Raw genomic sequence first — 17,214 nt, 5'->3', positions numbered from 1 at the left:
ACCTATCTTAAATTTAAATATATAGAGAACTGCTTTACAATGGGTCAATTTCTGTACACAAATGCCTCCGCGTATTTAATGTTACTGATTACAGTTTTATTGGCTTCCATCTGCTCTAAGACTAACAAAGCTGAATTTTGTAAATATAAGGAAGAATAAAACTTTTATTCTTTCAGCCTTGCAATGTGATTAAACAGCTTGCTGGTGTTGTGGGTTAAACATCTCTATTGGTCTGGGTTTTGGTCAACACCTTTATCTTGACCATATCTCCCCCCTTTTGTACAACAGAGAAATCAAATCATTTATCTCTTTGCAGATAAAGGCCAGCTCTGGTCCTCAGCTTCTTCAATTGTGTTTCCGGACTGTAATCTTCCATTCAGGCTGGTGTGGGTCCGGTTTACCCATTAAAGGCCCGTGTATTCCCCAGGTTTGTCAGTAGGGCTTTGAAATGAAAGATAAGGATGTTATTCTGGGTTTATTGACTACCTATGGAGCTGCTGAGGAAGCATGTGACAGATACAGTACTACTGACATACTGCCTTCTCATTATCCCTCTCTCTCTCTGTCAGCGCACCAATGGCTGTACGTCATTTAAAGAAATGGTTTAAGGGTATTTCTTTTATGCATTTGCTATAACCAACATTTTGTTGTTCGCTTGTACAGTAAAGGACCACATACTCTTATAAATTTGTGACAGTCTCATAATCAACTATTTGTGGGGATATAAATAAAAATGATTGAAATAGTTGAAAAATGATCTGAAATAAGTAAAAAATGATTCATTTTCTTATACCCATGCACGGTGGGCTATATATCTTACATTTTTCCCATTGGCACAGCTGAATATTTACTAAATCAATCCAGGTTTATTGCCCAGGCAATGTCTGCACACTTCTGGTTACATGTATCCAAATAGAAAATTCTCCCCACCAGCACACAGTTAACTATATTGTGTTAACTATATAGTGTGCTAACTGCCATTACAAAAAACCTTGGCTACTCTCAGGTGAAACTACACATTCTGTCTCATGAACAAGTGTCTAAGCCCGCATATACTTTGCAAGTGAATGGTAGGATACATCAAACTGCTACATGGATATGCAGTTTGCATCCCACAGTCTTGTTGCAGTTTAATTCACTTCATACACTGAAGCCACCCTGCAGTGCTCCAGGAGTCTGAAATTCAATGGCTCAGTAAGTGTATGATGGAGCTAATGGACAAACAGTGAACAGAAACATCTTGCTCAGAGGTTCCGCATTTCAAAATTAATATTTACACAAGATATTTTATCATATAAGTGTCACTGGCTGGTAGTTGTAACCTATGTGGCTAATTGTTTGTACATCTTCCAAAGCTTATGCCTTGCTGTTGAAAGAATTAATGTAATGTGGGGTTAAAAATGTGTATTTAATATCAATCTAATTTCATACCTCTAGTTTTTGAAGACAGTGATTTAGATTTACCAACACAATCTCAGAAAAAAAAAATTAAGCCAACATCTTAAATAACAAGGCACAGCATGTGAAACAGATATCTATTGTACTGTATACATTCTGCGTGAATACTACAATTCAACATTTATGTGACATGGTCATATATAACAATGACTATACTCAACATGCTATCCTGGATAAAAATGTTATTCCTGCACAATACTGAGACAACTCTGTAACTATCAGCTTAAGGGCTGCGTTAACTTTTCTCCTTCAAGGACAAGTGTGCTTCAAGTACAAACAGCCCAGCATCTCCTTCAGGTTGGACTGCAATGAATAACACAAGTTTGGCTGTGAAACATACAAATCTTAAACAGACAAGCCTGGTTCCTTTTAGTATATGATACATAGCAGCTGAGGGTGTGGGGCCTCAACTATGATCTTGAATGAATCAACTGCCCCTCAATCTCTGGATACATACAGTTGTTAAAGTCTTGGGTGGGTCCTCAGAGCATATAAGAATGCTTCATGAGTGCTGTAATTATGAAACAATCTTCTCTGGGTAGATGGTATCTCATCCTAGGTTCATCCTTTGTGTCTGGGCCATGTGTCAATAGGGGTGGGGTGTGTGGGGTGTGTGTGTGTGTGTGTGTGTGTGTGTGTGTGTGTGGAGGATGGCACAACCTCAGGGCTGGAAATGAAGAGGATAAGATCAGGGCCCCCCACCTGTGGAGGACCCCATAAAAACAGTGTTGATGGGGGGCAAAGAGGAAACCATGTCCTCAGATGGGGTCCGGTGAGTGAGCAATGCATCCTGGGAATGGAACTGGGTAGCGGCTCCGTACATGCAGGGGGTGGAGGCAGAGGAGGGGATGGTGGGGGCGGAAGAGGAACCTGCGGACGAAGAGCAAAGACTGCAGCATCTAACTTGAGAGAACCTGAGAAACTTGAGAACCTGAGAAACTTGGATGTGCTGAGCAAAGATATTTGGACAGGTTAAGCGGGCGGGAGCATTTTGTTGAACCTGCATTTTAAACATCTTCAAAACATGAATGTTTGCTAATATGGTTGGGATGTTAGGGGTGATAGTAAGAGGGTTCACCTGAATAAATGACCTGCTACAGGGAAAACCCCCTAACTTCCTTTGTGCGCATCATGTACATAGTGTCTCACCTCCGGGAGTGCGGGTCACCATTGCAGGGGAGTCACTGTAGTAAGGGCCAGCAGGTTTCCTGCCTGTGTCGTCCAGGAGGTTGAGGGGGTCGTGCACGTCGCTGTAACCCGACACCGAGCGGATCGTGCTGACGCTGCTGATCACCGACACGTGCTGGTCAACCATAGAACCCAGCCTCTGACCGTCATGGTAACCGCTGTTTCCATAGTAGCCTGTAAATGACAAGCATTGCTCCATAAGCGCACGCAGACATGAACACTGGGCTCTGGCAGTTTTCAAGGCGTAGAGCACCACTGAAGCCCTTGTCAGTCAGATCACACTGATATGCACCTTCACGCTGTTTTGTTGAAAGCTGTAAACACACGTTTGCCTGCAAACATGCCCAAAAACAAACAGAACAGAATCACTGTGAAAAATAAATCAGACTAACGTAGAGTAAAAAGCAGAAAATAATAGAGACTAAATAAAATAAATGTGAAATATTATAGTATAAGTGCAGTGATATCATACTTTCAAATATGGTATGAAATATACCATATATTAAACGCTTCCTCCTAGATGAAGGACCTCACCATTGATGGTTAAAAAAGCAAAGTGTATCAGATAAAATTATAAAACCCTGTCAGAAAAGCATTCCAGCATGTAGGTGGAGCTCACTAATGTAAAGACAAGGGACAGAGCACTGAGTCAAACTGAATTTGGGGGGAGAACCAGAGAGATGGATGGTGTCAGGTGTGGGGGGTTTGGGGTGAGAGGAGGATAGGGTTAATGCAGTGTGTGTGGGGGGGGGGTTTGATGGAGCTCTGGCCATGCCTCACCGCTGTGGGCCGCTGCTGGGTACGCCGTCCCCTGGCACGCCCCTCCCCCGCCCAGCCCGCTCCCCATGAATCCGTAGCCTGCCGGGTCCAGGAGCTGCACGCCCTGGGTCTCCCCCCCAGGCTCCAGGGCGGAGCCGAAGTCAGACATGGGGCGCGAGCCATAGGGCGACACGGCGCAGCTGCTGTTGAAGTAGTCCTTGGGCAGCTGCTGCTCGCTGAAGGACGGGTAACGGCTGCTGTCAGCGCGGGACTGGTAGGCCGAGGCCTGGCCCTGGGTCTGAGGCCGGAACAGGCCCTGGTAGCTGGAGGTGGTGGGGTAGTAGCTGGGGCTGGCGTGCGGCAGGTTCTGGTACATGGTGTCGGGGAAAGCCTGGCAAGCAACGTGGGGCTGGACAGGGGTGCAGCCAGTTTGAGACCGGATGGCCATCGGGCCCTGGTTGATAACACTGCCCCTGTTCACCATTGCCGGTGAGACGGGTGGAGTCATAAGATTAGCACTGTTCTGGGAAAAGTCCATTTGACCTGAGGGAGAGTGGGAGAGAGAGGAAGGGAAGAGAGAAAGACATAGTGAATGAGAGCAAGAGTAAGAGACAAATGTAGAACGAGCATTCAACTTTCTAAATATCAGTCAAACTGCCACTGGCCTCCACTAAAAATACCCACAGTATAGAGACCAAGAATGGCGCCCCTTATTGAATAATTCTCATCTTAATTCCCAATGCAAAAGTTGTGTCCTACTAGCCTGACAATGTGAGTGCAGTGGTGTTTCTTACAGGATTCTTATTAAAGTATCAGATTCTTTCTACCGCACAAAATGCAGTAATTTCTCCATTGGATTTTTATTACATTACTTATGAAAGTAAAGAGTGAAGTAGTATCTCGTAATAGATTCCTATTACAGTACAGAATATGGTAGTATCTCTTACATCATATTACAAAGCTCACATTATTCATTTATTTTATGCTCATAGTTATGGAAGACAGTTCTAACATGCTTATGTTTTGACACAGCATGTCACTGGAAAAGCCTCTCTGGAGGAAAGAGGGAAAAATGTGATGAGGTAAAGCACCTGGCAGCGAAAGGCCGTCAGACTCCACCCCCTGGTAGACGGTCATGTTTGTGCCCAGCCCATGCTGATTGGTTGTGAGAGACAGGTAGGCGTGTTCTGAGAATGACTCGTTCTTTACGGACGAATCGGTGGACACGGCACTGGGTTTATTGCGGTTGGCAAGGAAGCAGGAACTGGGGGAGGCAGTGAATGCTGCTTTGCTTGCATCTGAAACCACATAGACACCTGAGTACGCCCTTCTCTTAATACACTGTTCATCAGTAGCAACTACTCCACATGAAAAAAAAAAACCTCAAACAAATCAAATGCAGATATTTTATTCTAACGCAAGATCAGATCATTTAACATAAATAAGGATTATGCCCATTTAAGTTAAATATGGTATCTTAAAAAACGTATACAATTACTAAATGCATAATTCCAAAAACTTAAATGAAAACATCCATGGTTGCTTTACTGTACCTGCATTTCTCATATATTTATCTAAGAGGTTCTGGAGGTCTTGTTCTTTGTCATTGTTGAACTGCGTTTCAATGGCCAGGAGGATATACTCGTCCAGTAGCATTCGGATCAGGTGGAATGAACCTGTAATGGCCAGCACACTTTTTTAAAAAAAAATCATGACCCTCTCTTGCACTCCTTCCAGCACAAATCTACACAAAGGTTCTGTCATTAACCATCTCCAAACACAGAGGGGCTCTGCCCTCATTCAAATTATCCACCATCCACAGGTTCTACCCTCACTTCAATCTCTGCACAGTTTGACCTAGAGGGTCACGCTATTGCACCTCAGACTGTTTGTCAATTGTTTGGCAATGACATCATCAAAGGACCAGGCAGATGAAAGTGGGAGAAGCCTCCCCCCCCCCCCCCCCTCCAATCAGTACACACACATCCAGGTGATAAGGTCTCACTTACCAAGCTAGGGCATTATGTTTTATGGCTCATTGTTACCTTCTTGGCCAGAGGTGGACATGTTGTTACATCTATGTGTTTGTGTTTGATATGGTGGCAAACAACATGCATGCTAGATTGTGGATTAGGACTTCTCAACTGGGCAGTTGTATAGTAAGTAGCAAGTGCAAAATAACCATCCAGGATATCATTTGTGTTTACATTTGTATAAACGAAGACTAAATTTACAGCAGTAGAATCTGAACAAAAAATGTGTGACTTTACAATCTTTGCAGTTTTTCACAGCCTCGTCCCACAAAATGATGAATCAGGGAAATAAAAAAATTGTAATCCCAAAGAAAGACAACTGAATCTGAAGACAACTGAATTCATTTATGACCGAATCCATTTGCCATCAGAAGCATTTACTGCAGAACATATTGTCCCTTACCAAAACTGGTCGCATTGTTCAAAGTGAGGGTGTGCATGACTCGCGCCCCGAAAAAACTCCACTTCAGAAGGAAGTCCTGCGCCCGCTTCTTCATAGACCGTCCATTCTGCTTGCTGGGCTGGGGAGGGAGAAAAACTCAAAGCCGGGTTTGCTCCAAAAACTAGGTTATTTAATGTAAATGGTTCCCTAAGAGGGCAACTAGCTGGAAGAGAGTACCTTGATGACTTTCTGCTCCACCACAGTGTCGAGCCACTCAATGAAGGATTCCACTGTAGCATTTTTCTTCAGGAGGTCTTTTAACTCTTGAAACACTGCAATAGAGTCATCTAGCAAGTGTGAAGGAAAAGCAAAGAGGGACGGGTGTTTTCAGACATATTCAGCCACATCAAATCATCTGTGGTGCTCTTTTATACAAAGTATTTATTTGCTTTCTTTGCTAACTGGGGGATATATAAATGTTATGTTATCATGACATCAGCCCCAAGTATTTTTCTTGATTGTCTCTCTTTGTCTATAATCACTCAGCTCTCTTAAGTATAGTTATTCAACTGCTATCTAATAAATCAGTAATTAAATGAGTTTGTAGTTGAATATGTTTTTAAATACTTTTTTGTTCTTGTGGATAAAAAGGTCCTACGGTAACAAAAACAAGAGGGAATGCACCATCTGGATTGAAACCATATTCAAACGGGTATAAATAATACTCTTGAATGGCAATTAAGCAAATATTTCCATGTTGAAATGGGTTCTTTTTTCTCACATTCAGAGTAGATGTCTGAGTCTTGCTCTCCACTGCTGGAGATAGTGAGAAGGGCTTGCGACCCAATGCTGTTCAGATCCACTTTTTCAATGTCAGACACCATGGAGTTGACCACACTCTGATCAAACAGAGCTGGTCTGGCAATCTGGAGAGCAATGAAAAAAATTTCACTCAAAAAAATGTAAATATTCAATGGATGTGTATAGAGAGATCATTATTGTCTGTGAAGGAACTGAGAGTTAGAGAAGTTAGAACCTTTATGTGAGTAATTCTGTTTTTCCCCTTTTTTCACTGCCTTACCTGGGCAAGGTGTAGAAAAGAGGTCTGTCGCTTTAAGGAGGAAACAAAGCGGCGTGCGATTGGCAGCTTCTTCTCTGAGAGGGATTCTGGGAGATTCTCCAGAGAGGACACCATCCAGTGCTCCCAGTGCTTGGCAAAATTTCTAATATCTGCCAAAAGACTGGAAATAATGGCCTTTATAAGCACCAGTACTTTTAAACACTGGGCCACCTCACAGCTGTGTTTCAACATGTACAACTAAATGTACAGGGAATGGATTTTTACAAACCATACCCAATTCAATAATTGTTCTTTCAAGAGGACAGCAAACTGCCAATGTGCTTATGGTATTTTAAGTTTTTATTTTCTAAATTAAAAAAATGTATACATCAAAAAGTATCACCTCTCAGGCATCTCTTGCATTGTGGCAGGAATTAGAACATCTGTTAGGACCTAAAAAGACATACAATAAAATCTGTCAACACTAAGCTATTTTGCTCAGCTTACTAAATGAATGTTAGAGACACACACCTTATACAATATGGAATCACACACACAGAAGATGTCCACAATGACAGGATTTTCCAGCAGAGGTAGGAGGTGGTCAGGCATCCCTTGCCAGAAATGCAACAGGAAATTCTGGATCTGTAATGCAGCCAACAGAAGCAGTTAGGGTAGCAGAATACTACTGTTATTATTTTTATCATTAATATATTTTTTTGGGGGGTGGAGGGGTGTACCTCTTCAAAGTTGCTGTTGATGGCATTATCCAGGATGCACTGACAATGAGTTTTATACATCATAATTAATGTGTCCACCTGTATGAAAAAACAGTCATTCGGTATTATTATATTCATATTATTCAATATTATCATATTCATGAATCGTCTCCTTGGGAAAAATATAAATAGCAAAATGGAAAAAAGACACCAAACCACAACAGCAAAAAAAATCCCACAACATTTTCTATTACTTACAGCACCCAGTTAACCACAGAGAAAATGCTATAACATAAAAAACACATCATTTCACTCACTGGAACATTAGACCAGAGTGAATTAACACTTAATAGGAGTGGTACACCTGCAATACTTTTTCCGGTAAACTTAATGATGGCTCTCTGACTGATAAGTGTTGGTAAAAGAATTCATGCTCCATACCTTCTCTCTAGAAACTGAACCTTGGAGCACAAGATGTTGTGGACTTGGAAATTCAGGTAGAAGTGTCCCAGTTTTAGAACTCAGGGAATACTTTCGAGTAAAGCCTCCCTGTGTAAAACAATGAAAATATTAATTTTATAATAAAGATATTAAGAACATAACTGTGCTCAATCTTTAAAGAATAAAGAATAAATATGTCGAAAACATGTATATGTACAAAAAACATATATGACACACATGTACAATGTACATTTAATTGTTATTGTAATATAAATGATATGGAGACAAGACACTGGGGAGACTTATTTCCATGCTGGGAAATAGTGTTAAATACATGAACAATTTTTGCACAAAGGCTTTTAAACCATTACATACTTGAATTCACATGGCCTTGCCTTCATGGTGTTCTTTTTATATCCACCCTTCCAAACAACATTTAGTGTACTGCCACCTGGGTCTTCTAATCATTTAACATTAAGCTAATGGCTACAAGAACATTTGACTACAGAAACAAGTAGTTTGAATTATATACTAAGACATTTTAGAAAAACCATCAGTGGAGACCCTCTCTTTGAAATGTAAAAATCTAAAAGCCTTCATTATTGGAAATTTTTATGTTAAAACCGCTTTTGTAAATCGGTATGTATTCATCACATGGATGCTATTAGAAACAAAGTTTTTCAGCAAATCATCTTACCTCATTTTTAAGTTTGCTGCCAGAAAATCTAAAACAAAGGACATATGACGAGAACATGAACAAGATGCCTAACGACGATGTAGCAAGATGAACAAGATCGTGCTTTGAGGTAACCTGCCTAAAACCGGTAAGTGTGTGTGTATGTGCCACATGTATCTATAAATAATGCACACTGTGAACAGAGGCAGGTGATGGAAATGAACTCCCACGACAACAAAAAAAAACCTTTTTGCAGAATCACATTTCATTCTCACAATTTTCCCTAAAATGCCACATCTTCTGTTCACTAAAATGAAATGCCAAATATCCAACAGTATGAGACTGCGTCAGTACAGTACAGCTCAGGGATAGCTTGCTCTTTGTGTACCATCCTTTAGTCCTTCTCTAAGACAAGTAGTATTTGTGTTATCAACCAGTTGACTGATTAAGATGGGCGCTGAGACAGGACAGAAATGAACAGTGGGTGTTCTGAGTGAGAGGGTACCTTGTCAGGCCTTTTCCAGAGTACACAGAGTGGTAATAAGCACTGCTTTCTTTAATACCAATCCCATAGTAATGATATCTGGCAGGACAATTAAGAGAACAGCACACATCATTTTCTAGGAATGGACAAAGCAGTCTTTAGCCGACCAAAACAGCCCATGTTGGCATCAGCTTCAAGCAATCATTTTACAAAGCCTTGATATGATATCCTGATCAATAAAACAATACAAATTGATTGTTTAATGAGTAAGCTTAGTTTAAACATTAGTTTAACTGAGCACATATTAAATATTATGCAACAAAACAAAAGGCAACCTCTACATTATAACTGTTTATAAAAGGCTACAAGAACACCAAATAATGTACATTTTAATAATAGTAATAACGAGATAAGAATTGATTTTGCATTTCAAAATACTGAAAACTGTTACTCTCAGGATTGCTGATCCAATACCATATCATCAGAAAGAACCAAGAAAAATGTTGGTGCCTTTTTCACATAAAACACTACAGAGTAAGAATTTATCTGTGCCTTACTTTGAGTGACCTCTGGTGCCAAGCCTCCTGGTTGTTAGAAGAGGAAATTTCTGGCGAATAGTCTGCAATTACATACATGACGCTCATGATAATTTTTTTTCCATAAATGTAAAAGCATCATTCTTCAGCAAAACAGGCAAATACTTGTTCCTCATAATTTGACTAATGACTGAATCTTCTTTTAATTACATATGATTCCCTCTTGTAGTTTTGAGAGTAATTAATTGAATGCATTTGAAGGAAGACAATTAAATATATTTAAACAATGCTATGAAAAACTAAAATGTGAGGGACAAAATGGAGAAAAACATGCTTGGAATGTAGAATTGCAAATGAGCATTTGAAAATGATACATATATTATATGACTGAAAATTAAGTAAGAGACGTTTCAAATATACTATATATACATATATATGATATACTCACCTTCCCAAAAGTTGCAGCACAGGCAGGATCTAATTTTTCCTTCCTACAGAAATCTAAATAATGAGCATACAGGATACACCGTGGCAAGCAAACCCCTTCACAAACAATGTAGTTTTCTTCAAGCCTAGGGGAGAGAGTAAAATTAAAATCTGCAACAAACCTAATTTTTCACATTCAACTACAGGCACAACAAAATAACAATGAAGTTATGTTTTTCATAAGACTGGTAGCTCTATTCATATTTTAAACACATCACATTGTAGCATATAGTAACTCAGAGGTGTTAGCTAGTGGAAAAACACTGATGCCCTAATTGTGTCAGACTGCTTGTTTTGTACACAATAAACACTTAAAGTGGTGTCCCATAGCTACCACTGCAGGGTCAGCTGAGTCTGTTTTTTCTTGTCCTTGATTATCTGAGTGATGCTTTTCTTCGGAACAGATTGTTTAAAAGCCAAGTCCTTAGTGTACTCCAAGGGGTCCAGATCCTCCTCAGAGGATGGAGTCTCATTGCACTCGTCTACTTCTGTAAGGTACATCAGGGACAATTATTGCATACATTAATATGAAATATGTACAGTATTTTACAGTACTTTCCAAGAATATGGGAATGGGAAGTGAATCAGCCAGGAAAAGGCTGCATCTCACCCACATTGCCAGAAACATTATTGACAATTTAAGGGAAAATACACTATATAGTACATTTTCACAAGGGAACAAGGGATTATGAAACAATTATTATGGGGGAAAGGACTCTGGATTAGTAACATCAATTTTCAAACTATATTTTAATGGCACAGAGGAGGTTTGTACTGTAATTTCATCCATTTTGCGATCTGCATTATAGGGTTCTGAACAATTCATTTCAAATAAAATGTTGAATAAAAAATTATAAAATGTTTCCAAACAACACTACATCTTGCTTGTTTATGTTATTCCTTTAGCTTTAGCTACCTGACGTCATGACTTGCCGTGGCCTTTCTGATTTCCATCTAATACCCTATCATTCTCAGAATAATCACAATTTCCCCCTGAAAGACAACAGCATGGAAGACTAAGTAAAACCTAGAAATACTGCCTTATGCCCGAAACTTTATTATACCAAACGAGGTAAATCCAGTTGCTTACAGTTGCTTTGTCATGTTGTGTAAACATATGGACTCAGTTGTTAATGCATCGCACAGATTAAATGCATGGTGAAAATGATTGTGTGTCTATGCATATGAATTCGGAAACGGGACATAAATTCAATTATCCTATCAATAATTCCAACTGTATCCATCACCTGACTTGATTCCCGAGTCCTCCTCCTCTTCAAACCTGGAAAGGGAACTGTTTCCGAAATCTCCCCGTAATTTCTCGTCACTTAGCGCCGTGAGGTTGAGCTCATCGCGCGCGACATAGAGCTTCTTTGGAAGAGGCTGCAGGTGATGAAACGGCTCATCACCAACCGGACTGTCTGTATTCCTTTTCATTGGCATGTTATAAATAAAGTGGTATAAAGGAAAAAAAATCAGCACAAATAAACACTGGTGTAAACAACTGAAAACAACATCTGGATCAACAGATCATAAATGCATTCCAGATGAAATCCATCCCATGCGGAAACGTGGACATTCTCCAGTTAGGCACACAGTCTACTGCAAAAACCCACGATCATGGTTGATGTCTCTTGTTCAAAGTTCCATTTTAATGAGTGAAGCATCCAGCGATATAAGCTTTATTGCTCTCCCATTTTCTCTTCTTTATATAAAGCCATTCTAATAAATTAACAAAGGTCCAGCTTTTGTTGGTCGTTAACTGATATCACAATTAATATTGCCAGGTAAAATTAGCATCAAGCCTTTCAACACTAAGCCTTTTCTTAACTTTCACAATGAAAAAGAGATAGCTTGCTACCAGCCTTAATTAAACCCGTACAGAGGCTGAAAGTGCAACGTCACATCAGTGAGCACCTAAGATTCATTTATCATATTTACAGAACACTGGGAGTAGATTCCATTTATCAATGATTAACCAAAACACGCAATCATCATCCCCTTTTAGCCCGAGCAGCTCGATGCTGTTCTTGCACATTTCTCTACCAGCTGAGCTAAATTTATTTTACAATAAAATTTTAACTTTAATTTTCACTGTAACCACAGTGTGAAAGACGATATAATGTGAGGAATATACAGGACATTACAGTACATTGTTCACAAAGTTGTTTCCTTGCACCATTATAAACTAAGCGTGACAGTTACTGATTTCTGTGGTGTAATGGTAGTATTTCCCTCTAGCGTTAAATTGGGGAACTATACTTTCCTCTATATACCATTTTCGCCTGGTAATCATTTATACAATAAGGAATTACCAAGCGCAAAAAATCCATGTTTATATATGAAACGTCATGTAAAAAGGAATAATCCCCACGTTAATGCGTTACAAAAACGAATTAGAACTGTTATGAACACTTAAACAACGTTGTATCACTCAAAGTAGTTGTATCATACTCATTTGTCATGGAAAAAAATCTTCTGTAACTTCTGTAAGATAACTATTTATTCGAACTTGCTTTATTTTGATATATTATTTTCAGTGAACAGTTTCATATGTAACAGTTTTTAAATTATAATTTTAAATACATTTTATAAATATATAATATTTATTTCTACTAATTACATACTTTTATCTGTAAATGCAATTAGCTGAACGTTGTTGTTCTGTGGATATCATATCGCTGGCGACATATGCGATTTATAAGGCTACAGACTGAAATGACAATTACTCCCGTCCAATAGGTGGCAGGAAATAGTGACGACAACACAGTTCGCGCGCATGACAGGAGTCAACCAGGACTGCATCTCAATTGTGAAAGTCTGTAAGACATGTGTGGCTGTATACACCAGCAATAGATCACACCAACATCACGGTATTGTGTATTAGTTTTTTAAGTTACCTGTTGTTATTTGTTTGTTATTTGAAACCTATGTCAACACTTTTAAACTAAGTAGTGTGCTGTTACTCGTGCAATATGTTTTGTACTTTACATGTCAAAAATACTTAAGGTTGCAAGCCAATTCACATTTAGCCAGCTTACCCTGCACTCTGATTTTTAAAAATTTTGTTTTATAAAATGCCACACCACAGCCAGATGTCAAAACAGTACATTATAAAATACAGAATTTATGTGATGTAAAGCTGAAGCTAGCGACAAACTGTATCTAGTTCTTTTGGCATGTTTTTATGTAGGCCTCTAGATTCCAGAATAGTAGGAAGGATAGGTGGTTGACAACTGGCTGATTAAGTAACGGCATAGCTTGCAAGCTTCTTGTTACCTTTTTTAAAAAAAGTAATGTTTTGTATTTAATGTAAGAGGAAGATGCAAACATGTAAGACTTTAAAATGTATTGTGCTTTAAATTTGTGATTTTTGTGTCATTATTTTGTGAACGTGGCCTTTCACTTAGCTATCGAATGTTCAGCCAGAACTACTTAGCAAAGTGCTCTGTCTTGAAAATGTGGTTTTAAACTTTTTCTAGAAGATAAATATGATGGCTCCGCCATGTAACACAGAAGTAATCCCTCTAAGACAGGTGAGTAACGATTTTAGTTCGTTAGCAAGCTAACGCTACATGAATGATTCCATCTTAACGTTAGCTTGCCAAGTTGTATAGTTGGCTAATTAAAATGTTTAAAATCTGCCTAACTTAACTTTCAATTCATGCACGCTTGTGTATGATGTAGATCGCAGGGCTCCCTCTAATCGTGAAGTTTTTAAATGAAGTTAATTTGTTGGTAGGCTTTAGACTTGCAAAATATTTCAGCTTTTCGATCAAAAACAACAAAATGCAGAGAAAATGTCACAAATGCCTCTCTCGTCTTACGAGTGTAAACGTATATTGTAAATATATAAATATTGCAGGATATTAATGATTCTTGAAACTTGGTTTCTCCCTGGGGGGTTGAATTGCGTGCCACAATGCATAGAAGTTGGTATCTAGAGTGAAAGCATTAACGGTTTCAGTTACCACTATTCAAAACATGAGTCAAGCGACATCTAGTGGTGTCCCTTTTACTCTTCAAATAGTTGATCATTGCATGTGCTGGGAAGTGTTTTTTAAATTTCATTTTTTAAAATCACTGTCAGTGAATTGGAAAGTGTGCTGTACGTTTTTGAGACATTGAACAAGAAACAGTTCAGTACAGAATTTGTAGGTTGCCCACTCTTAAATGTAATTTCTTAATTGTCCAAAACGTACTGTTGGTTTTAAGGTTATGGTTTAAGGTCAAATGTCATTTTCATCCACTGTCACAGTATTGTAATGCATGGAATCAGAACCATTATCCATGTCAGATCTCACTGTGTAATTTTAATGATATAAGTGTTTAATTGTAAAGCCGTACTTAAATTTCTGCAGTGTCATCTAACTTGTTCACTTGGTCTGTATGTTATGCTCACAGGTTCTAATAAATATTCTGTATCCTTTATTTTAATATGGAAACATATCTTTCAGGATTTCTGAATTGCTGCAATGCTGTCAAGATTTGCATCAGAAATCCAGAGGTATGTAGAACAGAATTTCATGAGAGCCCGTTAGAACTGCAGATGCCTTAGTGCAATTACTGATATGAGTGACTTCAACACCACAGTGACTGGACCCTTGTGGTCATTTGCTTACCCCTTTTTCACAACTTTCAACATGTTGTTCAGAATTCTCAACACCCAGAAAGAGTCCATGGTCTGAACGCAAAGGGGTTTTTTTTTTTTTTTCAAGGTTAGGTTGGAATGGTGCTGGGTCCCACAGTGACCATGGGCAACCATTTTTGGGACATCTTCGGGATTACACTGTTGTAGGGCTGGGCGATATAGCCATCGCGATATATCGAATAGCTATTTTTAGCGCAATAACAGCTATCCCCGGTGTGTGGCGTTGGGTTTCTTCCCATATGGTTTTCCCTTTAGTCATACTGTACCTGATGCGGGAGCACACCTCCAGTTTTCCGAGGCCATGTGAAATGCTTCCGGGGGGAAAAAAAACGCCACTTGTATCTATTCAATGTTGATATCACAGTAACAGCACTATGCTGCTTCCATGTGGTAGACAGAAACACATGGCTACGAAGATAAAGAGTGAAAACATATGCTATTTGTTTTTCAAAGCTAATAGGTAAGTTAACCAACATATAGATACAAGTGATATTTTTCTGCCCAGGAAGCATTTCACTGAATTTTGGAGGTGTGCTCCCACATCAGGTATGACTAAAGGGAAAAAAATCCCAGGAGAAACCTAACGCGGAAACCTGTTGCCCAGCCCTACACTGCTGGTGAAAGGATTGCATTCTTAATAAGTCACATGTCCTGTCATATTGAAAATTTGTCATGTTCCCATTATTGAAATGTTGGTAAATTGCAGAATACCTGTTTTGTGAAATTGATTAATTTATGTTACAACCAAAACCAGAATTCTTTTCATAATATTCAAATATTGAAATTCATGATTTTACATATTAGGTGTCTTTAATGTGTTTAGATGGGACTGCTTCAATAACCTGTCACCGTGATTCATTTCTACTGAATCATGTGCAGTGTAACGGACAGTACCCTAATAACCTTTGTGCACTTCACACACTCTTTGCGCCTACACTGTTAAAGCCCAGTCATGACTGTGTTGCTGTCAAAAATAAAAGTGAATCATGTTCAAACAATGTAGGTTTAACAGAACCCTCCCTGCCGCTCTTGTCATTATGAGATTATGATCTTAGAGAGATATTATCTTGTTATGAGAATCAACAGGACACTGAATGCAGACATAATCTCCTGCATTTTACAGCCGACAGTTTTTCAGATCAATCTCATTGCTACTGAGTTTCATCACATTGTTTGGCATTGTGAAAACATAATGTTACTGCTGTTACTTCCTCCCACTCATCTGACAATGGCAATCATTTCAGCTGGTATAGCTAGCTGGGATACAGTAATTAACTACTGTGTACACCAACCCACTTCCTGCACCATCTGTTGATGTACTTTGCAGGATTCCAGTCTTCTATATGTGGAAGAGTTTTTGGACTACAAACCAGGTGTAGTTAGCTGGTCGGCAATTTTTTTTTCTACTGTGCACTCATATTCTTACTTGTGGTGTCTCACCTTGATCAAACAAAACAGAGAATCAGAAAAATCCTGAAGTTAAATGTCCCACTCTTTCTTTACAAGTATGTTATGAAGAAGATGTATTCAAAACTTGTGTCTGGGACATTTGTAGCAGTACTGCAGATTACTCTGGGTGTATGGAGCTGTCTTCCCTGTCATTTGTGAAGCAAAACCCAGCTTTAAGAAATGCTGGATGTTGATCAACCTTTTGAAAAATGAAAAGTTGTTCCTGTCAAAGACAGGGCCATCAAAATCAACCTGTAGAGTCCTGTCTGAGCTGAGCTATTGAGAGCTCTTATTTTGGTTTTCATATATAATACCTTTTTGTTACTGTCCTGCAGTGCTGTGAAGTCTTCTTTGGTCCTGGATAAAAATACAAATACTACAAAATTAACTAATCTTGTGTATCTTGCAAGTTTATTATCAAATAATTAGATAGCCAGGTGTAAAAGATATTAAGGAACCACTTCTAATTTTCTGATAAATTTTTCTTTTAGCTTTCTATATAATAAATATATTTTTTCAGCACTACCACAAACAATATACACTCCTTGCTGTTTGGTGAAGGCCCAGATAGTCAGAACTAGGGCTGGGTGGTATGGTCTAAGATATATATCACGGTATAATTTTAAGCACGGACGGTAACGGTATATATCACGATATATTTGGTTTTCTTAAAATTTCCATATGTGTGTGTGAGCAAGAGAGAATGCATGCGCGTCTGACAGTAGCGCAAACTCGCAGTGTCCCGGACAACAGTATTTTAATGCTTCAGAAAAGATTAAAAACTGTCAGGTGAGCAAAGATTTGTGTATGTAGCTTAGTATCGTGTCTTTTTGATGAAGTTGCACCTAGATCTGTGAGGGCTCTTGCGGTCAGCACGGTATAGTCAAAATCC

General features: G+C 39.0%; 1 protein-coding gene across 1 annotated transcript; it reads right to left on the bottom strand.

The window, feature by feature from the left end:
• Positions 1-2,146: 2,146 nt before the first annotated feature.
• Positions 2,147-11,659, bottom strand: rfx6 (regulatory factor X, 6). The gene is made up of 19 exons (XM_036550627.1): positions 11,470-11,659; positions 10,557-10,710; positions 10,185-10,308; positions 9,758-9,819; positions 9,222-9,299; positions 8,738-8,765; positions 8,041-8,148; positions 7,621-7,698; positions 7,412-7,525; positions 7,284-7,333; positions 6,902-7,061; positions 6,602-6,746; positions 6,058-6,167; positions 5,842-5,959; positions 4,959-5,081; positions 4,497-4,703; positions 3,427-3,948; positions 2,608-2,820; positions 2,147-2,328 (listed from the first exon to the last, which is right to left on the bottom strand). Exons 1-19 carry the CDS (start codon positions 11,657-11,659, stop codon positions 2,147-2,149), a joined length of 2,766 nt encoding a protein of 921 aa, XP_036406520.1.
• Positions 11,660-17,214: the final 5,555 nt, after the last annotated feature.

Source organism: Megalops cyprinoides, chromosome 17, assembly GCF_013368585.1.
Source record: "Megalops cyprinoides isolate fMegCyp1 chromosome 17, fMegCyp1.pri, whole genome shotgun sequence".
Classification (NCBI taxonomy): domain Eukaryota; kingdom Metazoa; phylum Chordata; class Actinopteri; order Elopiformes; family Megalopidae; genus Megalops; species Megalops cyprinoides.
This window is presented reverse-complemented; position numbering and strand designations above follow the sequence as displayed.